Genomic DNA, 27,252 nt, shown 5'->3' on the forward strand with positions numbered 1-27,252 from the left:
TCTGGATCATTTGCTCAGTGAATGTGCCTGTGCACAGAATCTCATTGGAGGTGGGGGTGAGAGCTTCTCATTTTGGAGTTGTCAGCATGCTACAGGGTGCCAGAGTGTCAGCTTGCACAGCGGCCCCCGGATGTCTCCCCACTGAGTTCTTTCTTTCCCATTCCCCTTCTGTGCAGAAGAAACCACTTATGACTTATGCCCACATGTTCAGATGTTATTGTCTATTTAACTGGTGGCTAGCCTGCCCATCCTGACCATATTTTGTTCAATTGTACCAAATGTAATAAAGTAGTTTCTTGTGAATGACAATCTTTATTCAGTTGTTTAGTCATTAAAACTTCAGAAAAATACAGAATTATTATGCTGTGTCAGTGGGGAGCTTCTGGTTGAAAAAGGAAACTTACACTGGCTTAAATATAAAAGGAAACATACCTAGAAAGTCCAGAGTTAGCACAGTTTTCAGAATTAATTTGTCCAGCCATGTCCTTAAGAGCCCAGATTTTTTTACACTTTGTACATAGCTCCAGTTTCATCCTGAGGATCGGGCTTCCTCTGGGGTCAAAGCGTGGCTGCCACCTATAACCATGTAGTCCAGGAAGAGATAGGGTGCATTTTTCATGTGCAGAGTGGAAGTTCTGAGCTGCATGCTGGTTGGGGTTACACTCAGTCATTCCCTATGGTAACTGGTGGTGGTGGTGGTGGCAGTGGTGTTGGTAGGGCTAGGGGAATAATCTGTGGTAGTTTTATGAGTGACCATCATTTTTTTTCTCTTAGTCCATTGGAATAATTTAATATGATATACCTATAATTTGTGCTACCAGTTTTTTTGGCTGACATAAATCTGTTTTATTCCTTGAGTCATTGATTTCTGATCTTCTTGAACTGTCTGGCTTTTATTTTACAGATATATGAGTATGTAGATAGGCAAGCCAAGGACTCTATTTCTTAAATCCAAACAATTCAAATTGTTCTTCATAAATGACATTTTAAAATCAAATTAAAACACTGTGGTCTATTTTATATCATAAAAAGGGGTGCAGCACACATCTTGAAAGAGAGCACATCAATTCAATCAACCAATCGACATTATTTGGTTAACTTTTCTGATACCCTTCAACCAGAGAGCTCTTTGGAGAGTTACCCAGTCCAGTTAAGTAGATAAGGAAAGACTTCAGATGAGAGAGTCCAAAGTTGACACTGAATGAACAGTATGTACTTCAGAAAGGCACAGGCAAAAGTAAGAGAACAAAGGGACAGCTAGGAGTTACTTGCAGGCAGAAAGACCATCATATGCCAACGTACAATGATAATTAGGTGTTCCTTCATATCCCTAGGGCATGGAGGTTACAGAAATGTCCCTGATGAGCCTGGAGATATATGCAGGACCTGATTCCAAACAACATTTGAAATCATATTAAGGAGAGAATTTTATCTTAAGAGCCATTAAAAAGTGTTAAAAAGGGAATTGACATGATCATATTTGCATTTAAGCTAACTCATAATAGCTACAATGGAAAGTTTAAAGGAGAAATCAGAGAAAAAGGTCAAATAGGATATTCTTACAGTAATTCAAGGAAGATATAAGGACATTCTGAACTAGGGCAGTGGAGAGAGGATGAATAAACCCAGATGATATTGCAAATCAGCGCAGCATAATGACTGTGTATAAATTCTAGTGTCAGACACACTGGGTTGAAACCCTGTGCTTACCTAACACAATAGATGAGGCTCCAATGACCTATTCTATATCCATGACGCTATCTTTGGCACATAGTACGTACTCACTAAATTTTAGCTATTATCATAGAACAAGTTATTTTAAAAATAGATTAAAAGTGTCATTATATGTGCCTGTTAATTTTTAAAAGCAAGTCTAAAAAATTCTTACTGAAAATCAGCACATAATTATATATATTATATATATGGATAAGTAAAGGCTCCTGAGTATTCTTCTATTTATCATAATTTACTGAAACTGTATTCATAAACTAAAATGTATGTCATATAAGGAACTGCTTCGGGCTAGAGGTCGGTCTTCTACTGAGAAGTTTGGATGTCATTGTGCCACATAACTCCAGCAGTTCTGACACATACACAGAGAGAAAACCTGCCGGCAGGAAAGACTTGTGTTCAGTGTTGTTTGGGTCTCCTGTGGTTTTCAACTGCTGTTGGCCGTACCTTTCATTACAATTATTTCTTAGATTATCTTTCTAGTAATATTTAGTTGGTCGTGGATGGTATTCTGTATTCAATGATGTGTGCCAGTTCTTTTATCAGTAACATTTTAGGCTTTACCCTTCTAATAACTTTAGTTGGGATCATGTGTACATTGTGGTTTAGAAATGTATCTTTCAGAAGTCCATGAGTTATACAGTCTCACCTCATTGTCATTGCTAATTTGTTTTAATAAACTAAGATGGAAATGACTAAGTAGTGATTTGCCTAGACTGAGGTTAAAAAAAAATTCTAAGAACTATTGATTTAAGACAAAACAGAGAGGGTTTGGGGTGGGAAAGGATATGGGATTATAAGGAAGCAGGAGCCAAAAATATAAGCTCTAAAATCACAGCTGGACATAAAACTTTTTAAAGGCACTCTGTTAGTTACCTATTGCTTCATAACAAATTACTACAAAATTCAGTGGTGACTTGAGTCCTCAAGGGTTTTTGGACTGAGGGCCTTGGTTTCTCGCCAGCTGTTGGCTGGAAGCTGACTTCAGATCCTTGCCAAATGGGCTTCTCCATTCTGCAACATGGCACCGTGCATGATCAGAGAAAGTATATGAAAAGAGAGTGAGAGAGGAGTTCAGACTTTCCCTCTAAAGATTCAATAACTTAGTCTGCTGAAATACACTGACAATAGACATATTAACAGGAGAAAAAGGCTACATATTTATAGAAGCCACACAAAACATGAGACTGAAAGAAAGGTCAAATACTTGAAGCTTAATTATTCTCCTCATAGAGGAGAGGAAAGTGGGAGACACAGGCAATTTTAGAAGAGTAAGTGATTGTTTTGAGGAGATGAATGGGCCTGAAGAACAAAGGGTGGCCTGGGACCACATTTCCCTGGGCTCTGGGTGCAGTGTCAACTCTGGTCTTTCCTCCTTCAGGATGCGCCAATTTCCCCTGGTTAATGAGATATCTGAGAAAGGAATTAATTGAATACCTTCTGGAGGACAGCATCTTTAGGTAGACGGGGGATCTTTAGAGAAAGCTCTTTCTTCCATTTGCTACTCACTGGGTGCTCTTAGTTTAAAGTCTGAAGTGGTGTATTTTGGGGTATCATTTTCTAAGCCACAATGAGAGAGAGAGAGAGAGGGCAAAAACATGAAGGTCACAATCTTTTATAAACTGATCTTGGAAGTGGCATCCTACCACTTTGTAACATTCTGTTCATCGAAGGTAAATCGCCAGGTCTAGTTCATGCTCAAGGGGAGGGGATATACAAAGTGAATAAATAACAGAAGGGAGTGACCATTGGAGAACAGAACAAGGGTCTGTCACAGGCACTGTCATGTCATTCTTGTTAATCTATTTCTTAACCAGTTCATAGGAGAGTGTTTGTCACATTACAGCATTCAATACATACTTGCAGAATTTTAATTTGTCAAAAATCTCTATGTCGTAAGGTAGTAATTTAGAATGTTCCAATTTTCCAAAATAATTTCCTAAGTCATGGTGCATCCCAATGTAAAAAACATGCAAATATAATTCAGGTTATATTATGACTAGCTAAGTGAACTATTTATATGTGTTTTCCAGCTCACATATGGAAGTGAATATTTGGGTTCTAGCCATTTACATATCCCCCCACCTCACCCCATGGAGATTTGAAACCCTGTATTCTAACTTAGATCTGAAAGCAAGTTCTATATTAGAATGTACCTACCATATCCCTTTTCTTTTTAAATGAAATTTTAAAAATTCTATTTTTATTTGACAAGCAATCGTATATATTATATATTTACTGGGTACAATGTACACCTGTTAGAAAAGCTGTTATCTGAAAGATGAAAGATAAATATTGGTAAGGGTGTTGAGAGAAGGGAACCCTTGTATATTTTGTTGGGGCTCAGAAACTGATACCCTGAAATATGTCACTGAAGCAGTGTCCTTCGTCTGGGGTAATACCCGAGGTTCGTTGCCTCGTGCCAAGGAAATCAAGGACATGGACACACAAGGACTGAGTTTAAGAACAGAGGTTTAATAGGCAAAGGAGAAACCCTCCCTTGTGCAGAGGGAGGGGTTCCGAGCGTATCTCCCAGGGTGCGACGAGATGCGGTTGGTTTTATAGATGAGCTTGAGGATGCGGTGTCTGATTCCCCCAGGGTTTAGAGGATTGGTTGGGGCAGGTGTGTCATTTACACAGAGCGTGAAGAAGTTGGCCACCCCACCCCAACCTTTTATTATGCGGATGAGTTCTGTACCTGGTCGGCACGATGTTGCCTGCTTTTTTACTGCACCTGTGGCGGAAGAAAAAAAATAATAATAAGAAGAAGAAGATGGAGCCTCCGTGTTGAACAGACTTGGCTTCCAGGTATCCCTTTCTATTGGCACAGCTGCGGCATTCACCCTTGCAAGCTTCCGGCTTGCTTCTCTATGTCTGCAGTTCGATTTTACAGACTGCTCTTTTTTTTTTTTTTTGAGACAAAGTCTCGCTCTGTCGCCCAGGCTGGAGTGCAGAGTGCATGAACTCGACTCACTGCAAGCTCCGCCTCCCGGGTTCCCGCTATTCTCCTGCCTCAGCCTCCCGAGTAGCTGGGACTACAGGCACCCGCCACTGCGCCAGGCTAATTTTTTTTTGTATTTTTAGTAGAGACGGGGTTTCACTGTGTTAGCCAGAATGGTCTCGATCTCCTGACCTCGTGATCCACCCACCTCGGCCTCCCAAAGTGGTGGGATTACAGGCGTGAGCCACCGCCCCCGGCTGCAGGCTGCTCTTTGTTAGAAATTATTTGGGGCTGTTTCTTGTTAAAAGGGAAGCCTCGCTGACGACTTGTTTACCCTCACTATCTGCCTAAATAATTTCTAGCTCCTATAGCAGCACTTGGACATGCTGAACTGAAGAGGAAGCCTCAAGATCTCTCTGACCTTCCTTCCTCCAAACCCCCATCTCTCAATCGTCTGTGTCTCTTGAAGCACAGGATGAAGTTGTTCTCCAAAGTTTCTTACCTGCCTAAAGTCCGGACCTACCAAAGAAGAAAACCATTACCTCTGGCCCCTTCCCTGAATTTTCATGAGCTCAAATGATATCGCAGAAAGGAAGACTGAAGTTGGACAACAAACCTGGGCAAACTTTCGTCAAAAACCATCGTCCCCTTGTGAGCCGAAAAGACTTAGTCCCAGGCTATTGTATGTTCTTTAAGGTTGTTGAATCCGCCTAAAAATTATCTATACTTCCCCATCTCCCTTTCCCCTAAGAAACGGAGTATATAAGCATTGGTATACCATAGCGGTGTTAGGCAATTACTCTGTGATTCTCCTCAGGGTACGCTAATAAATTTGTGTACCTTTTCTCCAATTAATCTGCTTTTTGTGAGTCGATTTTTCAGTGAAACATCAGAGGCAAAGGGGACGCTTTCCCTTGGCCCCTACAACTTGGTAGAAATGTAAATTAATACAGCCATTATGGAAACAGTATATCCTTTTTCTTTAAAACACAACTGCTGCTACCCTGTCATCGAATTTATTTCTCTTCATCATATTTAAAGACTTTTTGGAGAGTTAGGTAACACACACTGTGGTATGTGCTCTTCTTTTGACAGACGTGTCAAGTCACACTTGAAAATATAGTTTTCAGTTCTTTCTAGGGAAGAGGATTTAGGGGGAATACACACACACACACACACACACACACATTCAATTTAGAATTTGAAATTGCTTTGCTATTTTCTACATTTACCAGACCATTTTAGTTCTCTTAATCCGACACATGGGAATACTTCACCATGGCTAACACTTTCTTGTTTTTATCGGCTACGATAAAGAGCACAGGGCAAAATCCAAGGCAGAAATGAATAATTAGCACAAAAATGGGAACTGATAGATATTATTTTATTTTACTTTTCTTACATTTATGAATGTAAATACAGACCCAAGAAACATATAAACAAATATCAGAATATACATATCTTCCTTCAAAATTTGAGAAGAGTAAAAATGATTTTACTCCTTTTTCTAAAAATAAGTTCTAGGCTGCCTATGGTGGAACCTGCTGAAAAGCATGTTTTTCAACTGAGAGAGAGAGAGAGAGAGAGAGAGAGAGAGAGAAGAAACATATTATAATATCCTGAAGACTTAGGGTTAAATAAATGATATCACTAAACACAAACGGATTTACTGAGTACTATACAAACCCCAAAGAGCACATTACAAGTTGAAGAGGGTACAGTATCAATTATATCATTATCTCACCCTACTCTCTGGGTGAATAGTCTGAAAGCCTAAAATTACAGTTGATGTTAGATTTCTTGGCTTCATTTGCAAATTGGAGTCATTTTGCCCCTTTTTGTTGAATGCCATAAGCACATGTTTTATTGTTAAAGAGTACCAGTCCTTATAGTTTGTTATGATGTTTTTCTTCTTTTTGTCCTACATGTCAAAGGACCTTTAAAAAAAAATGGATTGTGGAAAATTGGTGTAACGTTGTATTTCTGAATGATTTGCAATGGTATTAAGTACTACTTGTGCTTAGGCTTTTTGGCATACCATTTTTTAGGAGAGCAGATCTGGAGAAGGCCCTTCAACTGGCCAGCTGTGCCATTTTGGAACAGATTGAGGGCCTGCAAAAACACCATTTGTTGCCAGTACCGGATATTGTAGGGGTGCTCATCACCCTGTTACCATATTTTTGCACTTCTTAACATTGCATAAATAGGCAGCTGTTCTGTATTTAGAATAGAAATGAGTCACCAGCTTGCTCTCCCTGGAGGATTTACCTGCAAGAGGGAACCACGGTGTTAACCCCTTCTCATCAGTTGCATGAATGTCACATTTAAATGCACACTTTCCTCAGCCCACTCAGAAGCAAATCCTTATGCATATAAATCACACCTTTCTTGCCAGTTAGACAAGGGGGCCAAAAATATGCAGTTCACAGTGCTAAAATGGAACACATTTCTTTAGCAGTGAAATCAGTAAATTAATCAGCTTATAAACTGAGAGTGAACAATTTGTGCTGAATTATTTCTTACTGCTCCTTCAATAAGAGACAAGGTGCTCTATTCTCATAAAGGGCCATGACTTCATTAAGATGGAAAACCATGTTAAAGGGTGTGTTGCAAAAGACGAGAAAAGAAAAACCCTGAAGTCACTGAGTTGACTCTCTGGAGCTCTTTTAAGGACAGGGATTTTTATTTATTTGGAGAATGACAATTAACCTACAGACTTGGCACAACAAAGAAGCAGAGTGCTGAAGTGGGTCTCATTATAGGACACGGAAGGCAGTTGGTTTGACCTAATCCCCAGTCGCGGCACATGATTTACATAACAGGCTACCACAAGCTGCCTAATGTTGATTTCAAACAGCTTGATGTGTGCATGTGTCTGTGGGTGTGTGTGCGTGTGTGTGTGTGTAGGTTCATTTTACCTCAAGGTACTTTGGAACCAAACATGTCGGTGTTGGAATGTCCAAGAACAGAAACAGTGAAGCCAGTCAGGAAAAGCAGAGGCAGTTGCAGTATATGGTACATTTGCTGATCTCAACTACTGTTTTGAATGTTTTCCCTAAAATTAATGTAGCTCTGATTTACCACCTAAACGCAGTCCGATAGGGCCGAGCCATCTCTCCAGGCTTTTCATCTTGTCAGGAGCAGAGAAGCACAAGTAGATAGATAGGTGACATTTGGAGAGGCAGGCATGCCAGATTTTCGGTGGTTACAGCGAAGGTCCAACCTGCTGTTCTCCTTAATGAAAGGAGGGAAATTTCAGACAGGCAGAACTGCTATAAGGGATATCTCTGCCCTGAATGTCACGCTGCCCAGATGTCACTCGGCAGGTGGAGTTGCAGAATGAAAATGTAGCCCTGCGTATGTGGGTGCTAGTGTGCTGCAAGGGTGAACTATGAATCTGTCTTCTGAAGTGTAATGAAAACAGTGTGGATCTTGTCTATGTTTGTGTCATGAGAGAGGACTTTCTCAAAGAATTCTCACCCCACTTTCCCTCACAGATCATTAGGCTTGCAGGCTCACAAACCACATGCATATATATATGCGCACACACACACACACACATATATGAGTTTCTATATAGAAAATAGAATTATGCTAATGAAGGGTTCTGCACCTTGCTTTTTTAATTAATCACAGAACTGTACATGAATATTTCTCATTTTTTTGACTGATTTCATTTTTAAAGTTGAATTTTTGACCAAAGGTGCATGATAATTTAGTCAGCCATTCTCCTGTTGATGATCATTTATGTTGGCTCCAGAATATTTTAAGGTGGATGTAGCTATGTTCTCAGTAAAAATCCAGGCAATTTTTACTAGAACAAGGTAAACAAGACTTGAAGTTACCTTGTACAACAAAAAGCCTAAGTTACTGTCGTTGAGTTTTCTTTTCCTGTAATTATTTTTCCTCAGTGTTACGAGATGACTTCCGACAAAACCCCACAGATGTTGTAGTGGCAGCTGGAGAGCCCGCAATCCTGGAGTGCCAGCCTCCCCGGGGACACCCAGAACCCACCATCTACTGGAAAAAAGACAAAGTTCGAATTGATGACAAGGAAGAAAGAATAAGTGTGAGTTAAATTAAAATCATTGCCCAGAGAGATTGAATTTTCAGTCTCAAAATACAAAATAGACGTATTTTATTCTTTAACATTATTAATACAATTGTATTTGAATGTTAATTACAATTTATACTGCCTTGAAAAGATTTAAAAACATTTGGATGAGACTACAAGAGACAAAAATTATGTAAATCAAGTGTACATGAAATATTAATAATTGCACCAATCTGAATTATATCTTTACACTGCAATATTGATATTTTAGCTCTTTTTTTTTTTTTTGAGACAGAGTCTTGCTCTGTCACCCAGGCTGGAGTGCGATCCTGCTCACCGCAACCTCTGCCTCGCAGTTTCAAGTGATTCTTCTGCCTTAGCTTCCCAAGTAGCTGGGACTACAGGCGTGCGCCACCACGCCCAGCTATTTTTTGTATTTTTTGTAGAGATGGGGTTTCACCATGTTGGCCAGGATGGTCTCCATCTCTTGACCTCGTGATCCACCCACCTCAGCCTCCAAAGTGCTTGGATTACAGGCGTGAGCCACCACACCCAGCTGATGTTTTAGCTCTTTTATAAAATCTCCAGAAGCTTCTGTTGATCATGCAGTACCTGAGTGTTAAAGTATAAATGATAGCCATAAACCACATTAACTACATCTAATTTTGCACCATTTTCAAAAATTATAAGAGAAAGTAATTTAAGGTGATGAATATCTCAAATGCTTTTTCCAGTTTTTCCAATTGAATAATATTTATAACAGTAAAATTTTATACATGAATTGATTTAAAAGGAAATTGAATAGATATGAAATAAAATGGAAATCAAAACAGCTGACTGATTCTGCATGTAGAAAAATAACTGTTTTCAAAGGAAATTTATAATCAGATTCATCAGTTGATTAAAATTCAAAATGAAACACACAGAAACAGGCAAATGGCATGTAATCATTTTATTTCTTCAGAGGATCCACGCAACATTTGTATGTGAAGTTTTTAAGTGAGAACCAACCCACAGAAATAGTATGTAATTGCTTAACTTTCTGATATTATTCAGTAGTATAATTTTTATATTCAATACAACTGAGAGTGAATACATTTAAGATAATTTCTCATTTGACTGAATAAATGTGCCATTTTAATAAAAAAACTATAAAGTATTGGTATCTATTATCTTAAAAATATGTTTATTACAAATGAGGATTTTTCCTCTGTGCACAGTGAGATTACAACATAAAACAGAACTAGATAGGCTGTGGAAGGGATGACAATGTATATTCATGCATTTCTGGTATAGAGGCAAAGATATTTTTTCCCTTCACCCTCTAAAGGTTTAAGTCTTTTAGTCTGCTGAAATAAACTGGCAATAGACAGTTTAATGGAAGGAAGAGCATACAAATGTGTTTATATGTAAGTGCAAGGGAATCACACAAAGTATAAAACTCAAAGAAGGGCTAGATGGTTGAAGCTTAATTACCCTCTTCATAGGATAGAGGGAAGTGGGAATAGTAGGCGATTTTAGAGGAAGATTAAATGATTTTCAGAGAAGATAAGTGGTCCCAACAAATAGACAAAGTTCCTCTGGCCTCTGGGAGAGGTGGTGACAAGTTCTGGGAAGGTGAGGGGCAGAACTGCACTGCAAGCAAAGGTTGTCTTATTATGTAGATAAAGTCTCAGATAACAACCCCAAGAAGAATAGTTGAACAGTCTGTCCAGTAGGCATGGTAATGACCTTTAGTTTCTTCTTTGGTGATTAATCTTTGCAGGTTACTGAGATTTCAGACAGGGGATTTAAGGCAATTGTGTTTCTTTTGGAAGAACTTTTCTCAGTCAGATAAGGAAACTTCAGAGAGCTTCCCTCTCTGTTCTTGGGGCAAGGGGAGGGGAGAAACAAAGGAATGTCAGAGAGACATTGATGTTAAGGAAGTTTCTAATGACTTACAATTTCCTTTAGTTCAAAGTGCTCAGAAAGCCAAAGCACCACATTTTGGGATATCGTTTTCTGAGCCCCAACACTAGTCTCACTATTAACACTGTGAGATCTACATTACCAAAGAGAGTTTTGTTCTCAGTGGTCTTGCTTGGGTACCAAATTTATGAAAATGTACTCCTGATGATGGAGTAAAATCATTGTTTATGGATTGGTAGTTTATGTTTATAGCATTTAGCTCTTGCCTATTTAAAGGTGTGCTGGCAGCTGAATAATCCAGGATGACCTTACCCACAAGTCTGGCAATTGGTTGACTCTCAGCTGGGTATCTTCGTTCCCCTCCTTATGATCTCTAATTTTCCAGCAGGCTAGTTCAGTCGGTTCCCATGTTGGTCTCAGTTCCAACTCAGCAAGAGAAGGCAAGACACAATGTACAAGAAACTTTCTTCCAGTAAAGTATTTGCTGTAGTTCCACTGGTCAAATCAAGTCATATTACCTAGCTCTCAGCTTCAAGGGGAAGGAGAAATGGCCTTCATAGCCATTTTTATAAGCTCTTATTTTATTCTACCAGACAGAATTGAGAACAGGTTAATGGTCTTTTTCACCTATGTAAAAAAAGTTGAAAATTCCTTTCTAGAACATGACAAGTTGTAAATCTTGAAACATCTCTGATAAGAGCCAATGTACATGAGTTGTGTTTGCCTGTGAAATTAAAAAATAATGGAGAAAACCAACATGTTCTTATCTTGTATTTCTTCAAGAACACTCAATCATTGTAAAGCTAATATTGAATTAAATGAGTACTAAAAAAAAAAAAGCTGGAAAAGAAACTATGAGTTATAGATTTACTGAAAGCCTAACTCTGCTTTAATGTCCTCCTTAGCAAATACATATTTTAATATTATTGCATTTGTTTTTATCAGCCAATAAATGCTTCTCATTTAAGAAATCTTGAAGGGGAACCTATTAGATGCTAATGGTTTATACTAATACATATTACCATTTTATAAACTGTGTTTGTTTTTATCCAACCTGCCATTTTCTCCAAGAATTATCTCTTAAATACAATTAAGATGAAACAAAGATGATTAATATTAACAGTTGAAATGTGAATTCTAGGGAGGCAAAGATTTTTACGGTTTGATTTACCACTGTCTCTTAAGTGTCCAGAATATGCCTAGTCAGTATGGATATATATACTTTCTGAATCCCTCTGATTCAGCAGGATTTTATTAGATTATTTAAAATGAATATCTAGTATTTCTTTCTGATGACAAATGACAATAGCAATTTATTCAAATGAATTTCAGTGTGAAGACTAACTACTGGGATTTAGGGAGGTCAGTCACAAGACTCAAAATGCGATCAGGAAAGAGAGGACAGCTGCCTTAAAAATATTTTCTATGAAGAAAATATGGAAACTTACATTGAGGGTGAATTTAAGAAAAGAAAACATACCTGCAAATGCCAAAATAATGGGAGAGTTTTTTCCTTTGGGAAACAAATATGCTCAAATACTCAAAACTATTTATTAATGACCTTTATTTTCTATTCTGTTCCTTTTTCTTCCCTTCTCTTTTCTTTTTGTTTGATTTTAACAGATCCGTGGTGGAAAACTGATGATCTCCAATACCAGGAAAAGTGATGCAGGGATGTATACTTGTGTTGGTACCAATATGGTGGGAGAAAGGGACAGTGACCCAGCAGAGCTGACTGTCTTCGGTAAAACTTTCTTCTAAATTATAAATTTTTATTTTTATCAATTTTTCTTTGCTTTTAAGTATTACTAACATTAAAAACTGGGCCATATAAGGACAGTTACTCATGACTCATGGTAAGCAGTGACAAATTAGAATTATCTTGTTTTCTGTCTTTCTAATGAAAGCTTCGATGTAAAGAAAAAATTATTTGAAACTTTAATTAACTTACATTGTTCATGTATTTGTAAGATTTTGCAGTTCATCAAAATGTAACGTTCTTTCTCAAAGTCTATTTGAGATATTACATCTATCTAAAGTTTATCACTCATTCAACTCTCATGCATTTATCAGGTAGCTATTATGTGCAAGATACAGGGTAAGGTTTTTTAAAAATTAGAGAGTATAGTATAAAAAATCTTGTTTTCCAGTTCTTAGAAATTCAAACTGAAGTATTTATAATTTCAACTCTTGATAAATATACTATGTATGCACACATATAAATTCAAAATCAGAAAAAGGACCCCTAAAATGAGATATTTTGTTATGATATTCATGTTCCTTCAACTTTAAGAACCAAGGCTCTCCTTAGCTGGGTAAATGCAATTAATAGATTAAAAACTGACTAGAACCATATCATATAAATGGTGGATAAAGTATCAGAAAGGAGAAAACTGGGGACAAATAAAGATGGCCGAGGAAACAAATGTAAGGAAAATACTGCAGGGCAGCTGTGGAAGGTTGAAAGAGAGAGAAAATGACAAAAAAATTGGCAAAAATAGATATGCTAAAGATACTCAAAAATGAAACACTCTTTTAGAATACATTGAAGTTCTATTTAAATCTCTGTATAGACTTACACATTTATAGACCCACACATGCACACACATACATGTACACATATGTATGTATGTATATGTACATGTGTATATATACAATCTTCATTAAACATTTTACTATTGCAGATATGTGATTTTTTAGGAGCAAAAATATCATTGTGATTTTCAAATTATTTTTCAGTAGCGGTAAAATAATCCTCTACTTCTGTGCATGATTTAAAATCCCTATTTCTGGTCATTTCTTCAGGACACACCCAAGTGTGGCACCAAAGCCCTGCATAGGTCCCCAGAGAAACGTATTTTGCTGGCTTGGGAGATGCCATCCCAAGGTGTAATGGGAGTGCCACTATAGAAGAGCTGTATTATGATTTCCACTATATTTCAAGAGTTAAGATTGTGCTTTGTGCATGTGTACCAGAATGCAGGCCTCTCCTTTCAATCATTCTGAGCACCAGGTAATCTCTGGTAACACTCCCTGTGGCTACTAAGCAGCTTGAAGTCCCAAATGACAAAACTAGGAGAAATCCCATAATTCGTTAAAGGAATTGAATAGAAAAAATAGAATTGTTCAAAGTATGCATGTAAATTTCTATCCTGCAGAGCTCAGACAAGTGTCAGTTTGCCCCTACATTTCATGCAGTCCTCTATAAGAGTCTCAAGATGTGCTCCACTCTGTAATGAATAAAACACAGTTTTGCCTGGTAAGAAATGATATTAGTGGTCACTGAACGTTAGCATTGAAAGCCCACAAGTATAGCTCTTCTATTTAAAGAAACACTCATTGCTATTTTTCTGTAACTACCACAAACTCTGGAATAGAAAGAAAAAAAAAAAGTTGTATTACTGCAGTATAGACTGCCTTCAGAAGGAAATTGAAAGGGTTTAATGTCATTACAGAAGCAATTAGACTTACCACTAATGAGACATCCTTATGAAATATTTACTCTACTTTCCCTAAAGAAATGATGAGAACTACTGGGGATTCCTAAACGTGTCAAGAGTTATGTGGGAACTTCTAAATTATTTTGAAAATAGCTATTATCCAAATAGATTGAATTTGTCTAGAGGCAGTTCCCCTGGCAGAATTGATTTAGGAAACGGAGAATGTTTATTAGATGGTGTAAGCTAGTCAGAACTGACCTGAGGGGTTATAAGTACAAGATTAAGTTGAAGGAAAAACTAACTTTCCATTGTTGGTAAGAAAACAACATCCAAATCCAAAAAAAAAACAAAAAAACCAAAGTGATGGTCCAAATCAAGGATGTGACAAGTATTGCCCGAGAAACCCCTTCTGTGTCTTGGCTCCCTATTCTTAGAGAATATAAAAGAAAAAAAACAGTGTACTATTAATAGGGAGGTCTTCTTTATTTTATGCTGGTGCTCCTACATCTAATACTCATTTTCCAGTAAAACTCTTTATATTTTAGCATTGTTACATATTATCATTTTTGTCCTAATGTTTATATAAGTAAAACTGATTATACTTCATACTCTACCTCCCTCAATTTTATTTTCATGGAGCAGCAATTTCACTTTTAAAGGTCTAGCTGCTATAACCACTCTGTAGCTACAGAAGGTTTTTAAATGTCCTTTGCAATTCAATCTTTACCTTAAGATATGTTATACAGAACAAGTTACATTTTGTTGTTCAAAAAAATAGTTATATATATTATTATTATAAATATAATGTAAATATATTATATTTTATTGATACCTATTATTATTATAAATATAATAAAAATATATATAATAAAGTCACATTTAATTGTTCAAGAAATATAAGTCATTTGTAAATGTCAAGAAAAACAATGAAAGGAATAAAGGGTTTTTTCCAGTATAATAGCTGTCTACTTTCCGAGACATATTGCTAGGAAAAAGAATTTTCTGAATTCTTCAAGTATTTTGATTCTAGTGGGCTTGTACTTTGAAGTTGTATAGTTTAAAATTTCAGCATTATATATTTTAAATGTGCCATTTGATCATATCAAAGATATGATCGGTGTAACCTAACTTTAAAAAGTTACTGTGCCATATTCCATGAATCACATATTGTGGTTGATCTTCTAGTAGTTTTTGGTCACGAAATAACATCCTAATTAACTGGGCATTATCAAATCTAAAAATTAGAAGTAGGTATCATAGCCTACAGCAGCACTGAAATCTGTGGCCCAATCGATACACCTTCCTGAAGTATAGTCCCTAGAAGTTTACATATGTTAAGCTCTGAAGATCCTGGATGGCAGAGAAAGTAGAGTTGAAGTAAATAATACAATTTCTAATTATGAGTAGATTTCAGAAAACTGCTGTCCAAAACTTGGGTTTTAAAAATGACATGTGGATTTCAAAAATGATTTTTAAGTGTTTATGAATGCAATACATGAAAACTTATTTCATGTGTAACATTTGTAAAATATAATAAGTATTACAAAACTTAGAATGAAATACAGGAATCTCTTGCCCCAACACAAACACACACACACACACACACACACACACATTTCTCATCATTTTACATTCTGTTTTATCTAATTATTCTGGGATTTGTTTCCATATTTCTGAATATGTGCTTAATCTGCTATTTATTGATGTATCAATTTCATACATTATTTGACGTCCTATTATAGAAGATGATGATTTGGCCCACTTATAGCTCCTTCCCCATCTTCTCACCTCCACTTTTCCTTCTTTTTCTCTTTTTAGTCTATGAACTTTCAAAACATTGGTTATATTAATATTCAGAATTTGAGTTATTATAATCATGTCAGTATTATTGACTGTGAGTTGAATGTTATAGTATTATGACCATATTTCTTTTCTGGTACTATTTTTGTTCTTCTTTGAATTAATAATAAACCCATTTTCCCATTTGCTTATGGTTGTCTATACCTGTCATGAATTCTTGAAATCTCTAACAGAAACTATAAAATCTTCTACAATCATTTTTTTAGACTTTAGCTATTAAGTCTCCTTCACTACAGTCTTCCCTGAGGCTGCCTGATCTGACTTGGTTAGACATTCCTTAGGTCAACCCCGTAAACCTAATTCTGCTTTTGTCTTCCTTGTCTGGAATGCTGGATCTGCTGTTTTCTGCATCCTATGTTTGTTTCTTTCTTGGTTAACCCCTCTTTTCAGAAGGGGTTTTCAACTTCTTTCTGCTTGGCTGAAGCTTGGAGCACATTCCCAACCAAAATGCTTTCATTCTCTCCAGACCTTAGAGTTCTAGTTTAGAATTATATTTTAGTTAGGGAATTTGACTGAAATAATATTTTTGCTCAGAATATTACAGTTGTGACTCTAACATCATTTAGCGTCTCATGATGCTCTTGAGAAGTCTACTGTGATTCTGATTCCTGTATCCTGTATCTTTGTATGTGATCAGTTTTATTTTTCTTTTTCTTTTCTTCCCAAATGTTTGGTGCTCTCTTTACTCCAGTTTTCTGAAATGGTTCAATACATTACCTTAGTTTGACACTCTTTCTTTTCTTTTCTGTGCTGTAAGTTGATGAGCAGTCTCAATCTGAAAACTCTCAACCAAAACAATTCAATGAAATGTTTAATTTTTTTTAATTTTTCTTTGTCAAACATGTTTTCATCAATTAGATTTTAAACCTCCTTGGTTTTTCTTTTCTCTAATTCCTCCTTACTTATAGCATCCTGTTCTTGTTTCATGGGTATTATGACTTCTCTTGTAGCAGAGAGTGTTGTTTTTGTAATTTGTATTTTATTTTATTTTTTTTTACCAGCTTTTATTAAGTCCCCAGGTCCATGTGCAGGATGTGTAGGTTTGTTACCTAGGTAAACTTGTGCCATGGTGGTTTGCTGCACAGATTAACCTATCACCTAGGTATTTGGTCCCACATCCATTAGCTATTCTTTCTGATGCTCTCCCTCACCATGCCCTTTTTGACAGGCTCCAGTGTGTGTTGTTCCCCTGATGTGTTCATATGTTACCATTGTTCAGCTCCCACTTATAAGTAAGAACACGCAGTGTTTGGTTTTCTGTTTCTGCAGTAGTTTGCTAAGGATAATGGCTTCCAGCTCCATCTGTGTCCCTGCAAAGGACATGATCTGATTCCTTTTTATGACAGCATAGTATTCCATGGTGTATTTGTACCACATTTTCTTTATTCAGTCCATGATGGGCATTTGGGTTGATTCCATGTCTTTGCTATTGTGAATAGTGCTACAATGAACATATGTGTGCATATATATTTATAATAGAATGATTTATATTCCTTTGGGTATCTACCCCGTAATAGTAATGGTATTTCTGGTTCTAGATCCTTGAGGAATCGCCACACTGTCTTCCACAACAGTTGAACTAATTTACATTCCCACCAACTGTGTAAAAGCATTCCTATTTCTCTGCAACCTCACCAGCATCTGTTGTTACATGACTTTTTAATAATTGCCATTCTGACTGGCATGAGATGGTATCTCATTGTGGTTTTGATTTGCATTTCTCTAATAATCAGTGATGTTGAACTTTTTTTCATATGTTTGTTAGCCACAGGAATGTCTTCTTTTGAGAAGTGTCTGTTCATGCTCTTTGCCCACTTTTTAATGGGGGTTGTTTGTTTTTTCTTGTAAATTTGTTTAAGTTCCCTTGTACATCTGGATATTAGACCTTTGTCAGATGCTTAGATTGCAAATATTTTCTCCCATTGTGTAGGTTGTCCGATCACTCTGATAGTTTCTTTTGCTGTATCACAGAATTTTAATAACACTTTTTTTTAAGTAAAGTTATCTTGTGACGCTTCTCTGCTTTTATTTCCTCTTAGTTTCTCTTCCCCACCATCCCCCACCACCATGGCTCCATACCACATTGTTCTTTGTCTTTTCACTGGAAGCTTTTTTCAAATGGCACAAGATCTATTGTTGTTAATTCATATTTAGTTGTTATTCTCCAAAAAGATTACTGGAAACTCTGTGCCAACTGATTATTTTCACAGTACGATGTTCAGATTGAGAACTAACCATTTTGGGGAAGATGAGGACAGAGATTGGGGTTGATGATACTGGTTTTCAGTATTTGAATGAGAGATAATAGTTGATAATCTACAATATAAATACTAATCATGGAATGAATAGGCAGAGCCCCTGCTCTCGCCTGGACTCTTATATCATGTTATCAGCAATAACATGAAATTTTGCCTCTAATATGTGGTGAGAGAGGCATTTTTTTCCTCTGAGAACATTTATCTATATTTGTCTTTACTTCATAGGATGAATTTTCTCAGGCAAGGAAAGTTCTAGCCAAAAAGAAACTAATGCAGTCAGGATTTATTTAATCACATTCAGACAGCCTGATCATTATCATTCAGTCTTTTTCTGGAAGGGCATGATAATTCACATTCAATGACTATCAAGCCCATCCTCACCTCATACATGCCCAGTTAAATAAAAGGAGACCTACCAGGGCCATCTGGCTTCCAATTTAATTGACACTACAGGGTGGCAGGTCTTTCTGGGTGAGCTGAAGTCAAGATAAGGTTTACAAGCAGTGGTTAACTCTAATGTCCTTTTATTACATAGCTTTGGTCTTACAGGACTTAAAGAACTCTACCTATGTAATTATTGCCATAACACTAATTTTATAATGTTAAGCGAAGTTTATTTTTAAAATTTTATGGTCATTTGAGAAATAGCTGTTACGACACAGTGATTGACAATTTTAAAGCCATTTTCAATGACTGAATACAGTTAAAAAGAGAAATTTGTTTGCTGGGCACTTAATTTTTTCATGTAACTAAGGAACTTAAGAGATACTATGCAACCACATTTCAGATTTATGGTATTTTGTGTTAAATTGTATATTTGCTGTCTGAATATTTTTGACATAACTACAAGAGACTTGGCATTTGATTTTATCATAGCTGTATATAAAATTGGATTTTTCCAAAACGCCAGTTTGGAACTAAATTGACAGGGCTGACTACTTGAGAGCCATACTTTACAGAAACACACTGGCAAACAACACTACTGTCCCAAGAGAGATTAACCTTGTAAGCAAGTTATGCAGGTGATTCAAATCCTGTTAATCTCACATAGAAAAATGTTAATTGCATTGGCAAAGACATTGCCTCTGATCACTCTGCAGTTATATAATTAGAGATCAGCCCATTCAGAGAAGCTCTGATGTAATTGATAAGCAGTCAGCAAACGACCCTTGAGATTTCTTCCCCGTTTTTCAATATGTGGTCAGATATAAGGTATTAACATGAAAAAAATCAGTGACCTTGTTTTGACATGTTTTAACATTAAGTTTGCTTGTTATTCAATAGTTTAAGATTTTCATGCATACTTATTTTAATTGTACAGAGCTCTAATTGTCCAAACTCTATGGAGCATTAATAGATATTGAGTGTGATCACTTATCAATGTATTGGATGGTTCTTTTATCAACTTACTTTCTAATCCATCTAGTTTTCATTTTTTTGGAGATGATTTTGAGTCAAAAGGGGAGACTCAAGTTACTTCCTTATAATTTTTTAAATTTGTGTCTGAAAGGGCCTTGGCTTTGTGTTTGGCTTATTGTAACAGTTGCCACTGCAGATCCAATGCATTTGTAATACATTTTTGGCCTGTACAACTTCTTTAGTCTTCATATTTATGTTTCTGATTCTCAGATTTTCTGGAAATAAAGTTGGTTAAGAAAAGTGGAAAATAGTTCTTACAAAAAATTTCTCCATTTAAATAAATGTTAGGCAAACCTACAGTTTTTAACATAATGTTTTCTGTGGGTAATTATGAAAATTGCAAAGCAGAAGGTGAGTTTAGTATAATTAACAGAAAACAACTGGAATAATGAATAACACAGTTTAGAGATAATTGTTAGAAAGGGTGCTATGGAAATTCTCAGAATAATACTTTAAAATATGTGACCAAGCTCCAGTATCTCAGGAATTTCCCATGTCACATGTTGGACAGCACATCCTAATACCCAGGTATAAAACCCATGTTGATGTGTCATGTATGTGCAGGCGACTTTCATCTCATTTATTCTTTGCCTTTGTTTTGCTTTGATTTGTTTTTCTATCCATTGAATTACATTTTTCACCATGAGCCAATGTCAGACTTCCAAAAATTGTATACCACATAGGCTCCTGTGGTTATCCAGTTGCTAAGCAACTGGACTCTGCTTGAGGGTAGCAGGGAAGAGAGAAGGTTCATTGTGAAGTCCTGCACCCCTGCTGAGTTCATTTGAACAGCAGCAGGGATCCTGTATCTTGATTCTTCTTGAAATTATAAATCAAGTGCCTCCACGTGTCTCCATATAAAACAATGAGGCTTAGAACAAGTACCATGACCAAAAAACCCTTAAGGATCCTAATGGTATCCCCTTGAGGAAGGGACAGCTTAGTTTTGAGACATCTCTGATGTAACGTTTGCCATTTGGATTAATTATATGTTGTGATTTTGTGACTGTTAGCATGTTAAGGAAAGCATACACAAACTTTGCCTGAAAATATAAGTATTTTAATGGAACTGGTCTCACATATTGTTTTTCAATTTATTTTATACCCAGCATAATGTCATGAAAACTTTTCATATTAGACAGGTAGATAGTTTTAATATTGCAACGACTTAACAGTTTTTCAATGTATAAGTTTGCTGCAATTTATCCTAAAATCTCGCATTTTCCAATATTGTCAGTTTTGCTGCAATTATCCTATGGACTTCTTAGTTTTGTTGCAGTTATCAATTATCGAAGCCACTGTTCTGCATTGTTATATTTTGCAGAGTGTCTGGAAGTAATGGTGGCTTTGGTTCTTCTTCAGGGCTCATATTTCCTTTTTCTTACTGATTTTTAATGTCGGCATGCCCGTCTTGTTCCGGACTTCAATGGGCATGACTTTTGTATTTTACTTTTTTTTTTTTTTGGGACGGAGTCTCACTCTGTCTCCCAGGCTGGAGTGCAGGGGCCCAATCTCGGCTCACTGCAAGCTCCGCTTCCCGGGTTCACACCATTCTCCTGCCTCAGCCTCCCGAGTAGCTGGGACTACAGGTGCCCGCCACCGCCCCCGGCTAATTTTTAGTAGAGACGAGGTTTCACCGTGTTAGCCAGGATGGTCTCGATTTCCTGACCTCGTGATCTGCCCACCTCGGCCTCCGAAAGTGCTGGGATTACAGGCGTGAGCCACCGCGCCCGGCCTGTATTTTACTTTTAAGACAATTTTGGCATTTAATTTCTGGCAAAATATCTTCATCACGTTTAAAAAGTCTTTTTGATTCCTTCTTTATTTAGATGATTTGTAATTTGATAGCTATATCTACAGATTTGATCATATTTATCTTTATTTCTCTTCCTATTATATAAGTAACCTCCTTTATCTCATTGAAAATTTATTTGGCTTCAAGTAATAGAAATCTGCCTAACAATGGCTTAGGCATAAGAGGTTCATTTTTCTCATTCTTACCATTTCTATGATGAAAGGAGCTTACACACACAAACTCACACACACATGCCCACACTCACACACAATCCATGTTTTACCTGCCGGTCTGTTTCAATTTGCTAAATGAAAAGTTGAGACACTTCCTAGAGTTTCCTTTTCACCCTATGCGTCTGACTGATCACCCAGTTTTGATCTCTCTTGTCTGTCCCCTTTTCGACATCCTATGAACCATTGTGTCAGTTTAAGCTGAAATAATTTCTTACAAGAACGCTTTGACCTAATTCACGACTTTATGTTTCTCTTCTAATTTATCTTTCACAGACGTACCAACACGACCTTTTTCATATGCTTATTCAACACGTTGCTTACTTACTTAAAGTCCTTCAATAGCTTTCTATCAACCTCAGGGCAGAGCTCACAGTCCTTGAGTGGTGAACAGGGCCTTCATGGTCTTATCACTCACTCTCTGCCTAGCTTTGTCTCTCACCACTTTCCCCAGTGTAACTAACCTGCTCACTATTCACCAGCTTGACCACTTAGTGAAAGCCTCTAGGAGTGGGTGCATTAACATGTGCTGAATGAGTCAGTGGATGAGAGAAAGACTTCTCTAGCTTGTTCATCCCAGTGTCAGGATGTAGTATGCTACTCCCACTAAAATCAAAGGGAACAGGACAGGTCTTCTCTTGATGAATCATTTTTCAATCTGGAGTAATATGAATAGTGTCTCAAACCTCTTTAACATTGGGTTAATGTAGTTTTTGGATGAACTGGATGAATAGCTGCGCCTGATAGCACAGAAGAAGTCGATCCCGCTTCCTATGCTAATGATTTATTTTTTACTATTAGCATTTGGGACCCTCATAAGGATATATTAATCCTATTGCCTATTTAACTACCAGAAATAATAGCTCAATACTAACTATGCCAGCCCCAAAATAGCTGTTTTGGGCACATAGTGTCCAGAGTTGAAAAAAGTAACACTAAATTATTTTATCCGACATGTTGTCTACAGGGCACAATTTGCTGGCGTCTAAAATCTTTAGATGCAACCGTGTTTTTCTTTAGTTTTTATGGATTGTTTGTCAATTCTGCATTTACAAAATTTTTCATGATAAAATTCTATTTGCCTTGTTTTATTGCTTGGGATTTTTGAGTCCCAGAGTACGGATACTCTAGCATATGCAGAAAATTTTGATCCCTACTGTCAAATTCTCTGGAGAGATACAATAGTCTTCCTTCTAAATGCCAATGGTAGCTGGTTTTATTGCAATAAAATATTTATCTTGCCACTTACACATTTGTTTTATAAATATGGAACTTGATTTAGTCAATAAAATCAAATACTCTTATTTATACTCTTAACGTCTATTATTTGAAGTAATTTATTTTCTTTGAAGGTTTCCTGCTGAATACATTTTAGTTTTTGTGCCACTGTATACAAAATTTTAAATTAGAAGGTTTGAAACTCAAGTTCTAGGTGGCTAAATATGTCCAGATGGCCAGAAAAATTGTGTCAGCTTCCTACAGATCTCATCTTTCTTTTCCTTGGCTTAGTTCTCTTTCTACCTCAGTAAGTAGCAATATTGAATTTGTTTGTGATTTGCAGATATGGGCTAATAAAATTTAAATGACAATTTTTCCAGTCTCAGACCATTATCCAAAAGAGAAGAAACTGGACAAGGAATGCCAATGTCTGGTGATACATAAAACTACTTTTTGTTTTATATCCTCAGAGGCTAAGAATCTTATGGATAGGAAAAGATTTTTATGGATACAGACTTATTTTTCTCTAGCTTTATGTAGAAGAGTGCTAGAATACAATTTAACAGTGCCAAATACAGATTAATAAAAGAAGAAAGGATGAAAACAGTAAAACAGATTACTGAAGAAATAAAAAACATAAAATTAAGTAAAAAAAAATGGGTAGATATCTCAAACACTTAAGAGAAGACCATTGGAGAAAACCTCAAAAAATTGATAAATAAATAGTTTGCAACAATTAATAATGACAGTCTTTGTATTTAAGAGAAAAAATCAGGTAGACATCTTTCCATACATGAAGTTAAAATAATCATGGGAATATTGAGTCCTTATCAAATCATAGCTTAAGTGGGAAAATCTAGGTAATACATATATGTGAAAGTACACATTTTTTGGTTTTCTCTAGCATTCTTGAGGAATATTAATATTTGTTTTTTAAATGTTTTTATCCCTTTCAACTTCTAGTTTTCCCACTTTGAACCCCGATAATAGATTATTGTAAACATTTTTAATCTCTCTTTTTCCTGTAGAATTCAGTGTTCTGATTTTTTATGATAGGATCCACCTGATTTAGCCAAGGGATTCACTGAAAAATCAATTTAATATTTTTTTCCAAAGGTTGTATTGTCTTATGTGCAAACTGTAGCTATTCCTTTGTTCCAAAATATTTTATTTTATTGAATGACATTGGATTCACAAGGCCTTATTAAAACACAGCTGAGGTACACAGTTAGGTACCTGTGTACCAAAAGTAAATTAGGTTTCCTTTGCTTTTTTCATAATGTACATAAAGCATGCATAATAGTTTATCTCATTTTACCATTGTTTCATTTTTTTTTTTCAAGAACGACCCACATTTCTCAGGAGGCCAATTAACCAGGTGGTACTGGAGGAAGAAGCTGTAGAATTTCGTTGTCAAGTCCAAGGAGATCCTCAACCAACTGTGAGGTGGAAAAAGGATGATGCAGACTTGCCAAGAGGAAGGTAAGACCAACATATGGATGGAAGATTGTTAGATAACCAATGAATAATTAGAAAATAAAAGGACAGCTACAATGCCACCACCAAACACTCCTATGTCTTGGGGTACTTTCACTCATGTGATTTTTACATATGCAAGCCACATATTTACTGTTTGTATATTAAAGTCCTCCAGGCTTTCAATGTCACTCTTTCAATGAGTATCTACATTAATGCTTGATTCTTCATTCCACCTCTTATCCCCAGATACCAAGGATTCCTGGGTGCCTTCTTTCCCCTGGACCCTTTGAGGTATACCATTCTGTTCCTGCAGAATGCCCCCTGCAGGCCTCCATCAATGACTGCCCGTTCCCATGCTTCATCCCCTCTGGATACCCTTTGTCACCTCTGTGGCCCAAAGCATAACTAACAAAAGACTATTGCATGTGGCTGACTGTAAGTCCTGGAGTAAAGGAAAGGTCAGCACAACACTGAAATGGTAGCAAGTAGTTGGCATCATTTTTCACATAGGGGATTTCCAACACAGAGACCTCCTGTCACTTTCTTTTTTCCATCTCTTCATGGAGACCTTCTCTTCCATCTCCTTCTTATTGTTCTTATCACAAAACCCCCAAACCCAGTCTCTCAAACTCTCACCTATATTCAAAAATGCTTTTCATCATATATAAAAATAATTTTGACTTGTTGTTATAGAAATTTCCCTAAGGCCTTGCCATTTAGAATCAAATAAGTAATTCAAGTGTTTTTTGTTGTTGTTGTTTTAACACATGTAATTTTATCTTTAAGATTTGTTATGCCTTCCTGCTAGTTCTACCTGCTGATATTACAACCATCATGCATTCTCCAATTACTGCCTGCATAAAATTGTACAGGCTGTGTTTTTCTAATTTTTCTTTTTTTTTAAAAAATTTTTTGGCTGGGCACAGTGGCTGACACCTGTAATCCCAGCACTTTGGGAGGCCAAGGCAGGTGGATCATTTCAGGTTAGGAGTTCAAGACCAGCCTGACCAACAGGGTGAAACCCTGTCTCTACTAAAAATACAAAAAGTTAGCTGGGTGTGGTGACACATACCTGTAATCCCAGCTACTCGGGAGGCTGAGTGTGGAGAATCGCTTGAACCCGGGAGGCAGTGGTTGCAGTGAGTCAAGATCGTGCCACTGTACTCCAGCCTGGGCGACAGAGTGAGACTGTCTCAAAAAGAAAACACAAAAAACAAACAAAAAAAAAACAAAACAACTTTGTTTCTTTCAACTGACTGATATTAACCATGCTTCCTCCGAAGCTGTATACCTTTTATGTGCTTTCACTGCTATCAGTAATTTCCTAAATGTAAATATTCATTTTGAAATCTCGATTTTATAAGTCCCTAGATATGATTGGATACTTTACTTCAAAAGACATGTCACTCATGGATTGAATAAACTGGATTCAAATGCATCAACCATTTATAATAGTTACTGAGAGGTTCTTTACAATCTACAGGAACAAAACAAGTGAAAACATTAATTCAGTTAGTTTTTCAGCCTATGTAGTGGGGAAAGTCATCATTGTGTTTCTTTTATCATTTTAATGCCAGACATCTGTCTTTAAAGGAATGGTATTAGTAGAAGAGGTTTGTAAATGTGAGGCTTTTCATGCCCTCTCATTGGAGAAGCAGGTTAGAAAACAAGGAGAGTTTACACTATTGAATTGTTACTGTCCATCCTCTATATATAGTCAGCAACTTTCTTCAAATTTGAGAGCATGTAGTGAATAATTTTAAAATGTTAATGTAAGGTGAAGAGATTAATTCTGTAGTAAAATTTATCCTAGTGTAAACACAGGTTTATTTTAAATAACTGGGAGTATATGCCCTTGTGCATTGAAACTTTAAAAACCTTTAATTTTGGAATAATTTTGATTTATAGGAAAGTTACAAAAGTTAGTAACAGAGAGTTCCCGTTTACACTACACCCAGTTTTCCTTATTGTTAATATCTTACATGACAATAAAACATTTGTCACAACTAATGAGCAAAGCTTGATAGGTAATAATTAAGTAAAGTGTATACATTATTTGGCTCTCCCAGGTTTTCATCATTGTCCTCTTTCTGCTCCAAGTCCAGTTCAGGTAATTATTGAGTTGGGTATCATAGACTTCTGCATTTGTTCTCATATCTCTCCAGTCTCCTCCGTCCTGTTACAGGTTCTTAGTTTTTCTAGTTTTGTGACCTTAACAACCTTGAAGGGAAGTGCTGGCCAGGTATGCTATCGAATGTGCCCCAAACTTGGATTAGCCGGATTAGACTGTGTTTATAGGTTTTTAAAAAGAATACCCTAGAAATGACATACTCTTCTTAGCACATTGTGTCAGCGGGCACATTATATCCATATAACAGCACTGGCCACCCTGTTAATTTTCAAACATTGAGCACGAGCTAGTTGAAAAAAGTATTAAAAATAGAGAATTATAAGTGTGCATTGCATTTTAACATGTCTATGTTCCTGAATTAAGATAAAATAAAAATGAATTGAGCCTAGTTTGATTATTTCCAGCTTAACGTAGGTGTTAGGTCATAAACCTGACAACTTAAGCTGCTACACTGTTCTCTAAATCTTGCCAAATTCATTTGCTTCAAAGTACAAATGATACATATAAATCAAACAACAGCATTAAAGCTACACTATCAGAAGGTATGATATCAAGGCCACTAAACAACAAGGTTGAAAGCATGAGAAATCTTATTTTCACTAACTTCCTTTAAAACATTTTCATAGCTTTGGCCTCTTTATTCTTTTTACCGGCATATTATTGTAGTACTTTGTGTAACCAGTTAAATATTTTAAAAATATTGGACAAATGGAAGTGCTGTGTAAGCTTTAAATTGTTTTGTTAGAAAGGCTTAAAGCAAGGATGGATAAGTGCAATGTAGAAACTGA

At 36.5% G+C, this 27,252-nt stretch overlaps 1 protein-coding gene across 17 annotated transcripts in view; it reads left to right on the plus strand.

Moving 5' to 3' along the window:
- ROBO2 (roundabout guidance receptor 2) overlaps window positions 1–27,252 on the plus strand; it is a 1,750,895-nt gene that overhangs the window by 1,567,950 nt on the left and 155,693 nt on the right. For all 17 annotated transcript variants that reach the window (XM_063703928.1, XM_055380941.2, XM_055380947.2 and 14 more), the window contains 3 exons: window positions 8,584–8,741; window positions 12,258–12,378; window positions 24,198–24,336. In XM_063703928.1, the coding sequence (XP_063559998.1) occupies window positions 8,584–8,741; window positions 12,258–12,378; window positions 24,198–24,336 (418 nt within the window). The remainder of the gene's footprint in view (window positions 1–8,583; window positions 8,742–12,257; window positions 12,379–24,197; window positions 24,337–27,252) is intronic.

This window comes from Gorilla gorilla, chromosome 2 (genome assembly GCF_029281585.2).
Source record: "Gorilla gorilla gorilla isolate KB3781 chromosome 2, NHGRI_mGorGor1-v2.1_pri, whole genome shotgun sequence".
NCBI lineage: Eukaryota > Metazoa > Chordata > Mammalia > Primates > Hominidae > Gorilla > Gorilla gorilla.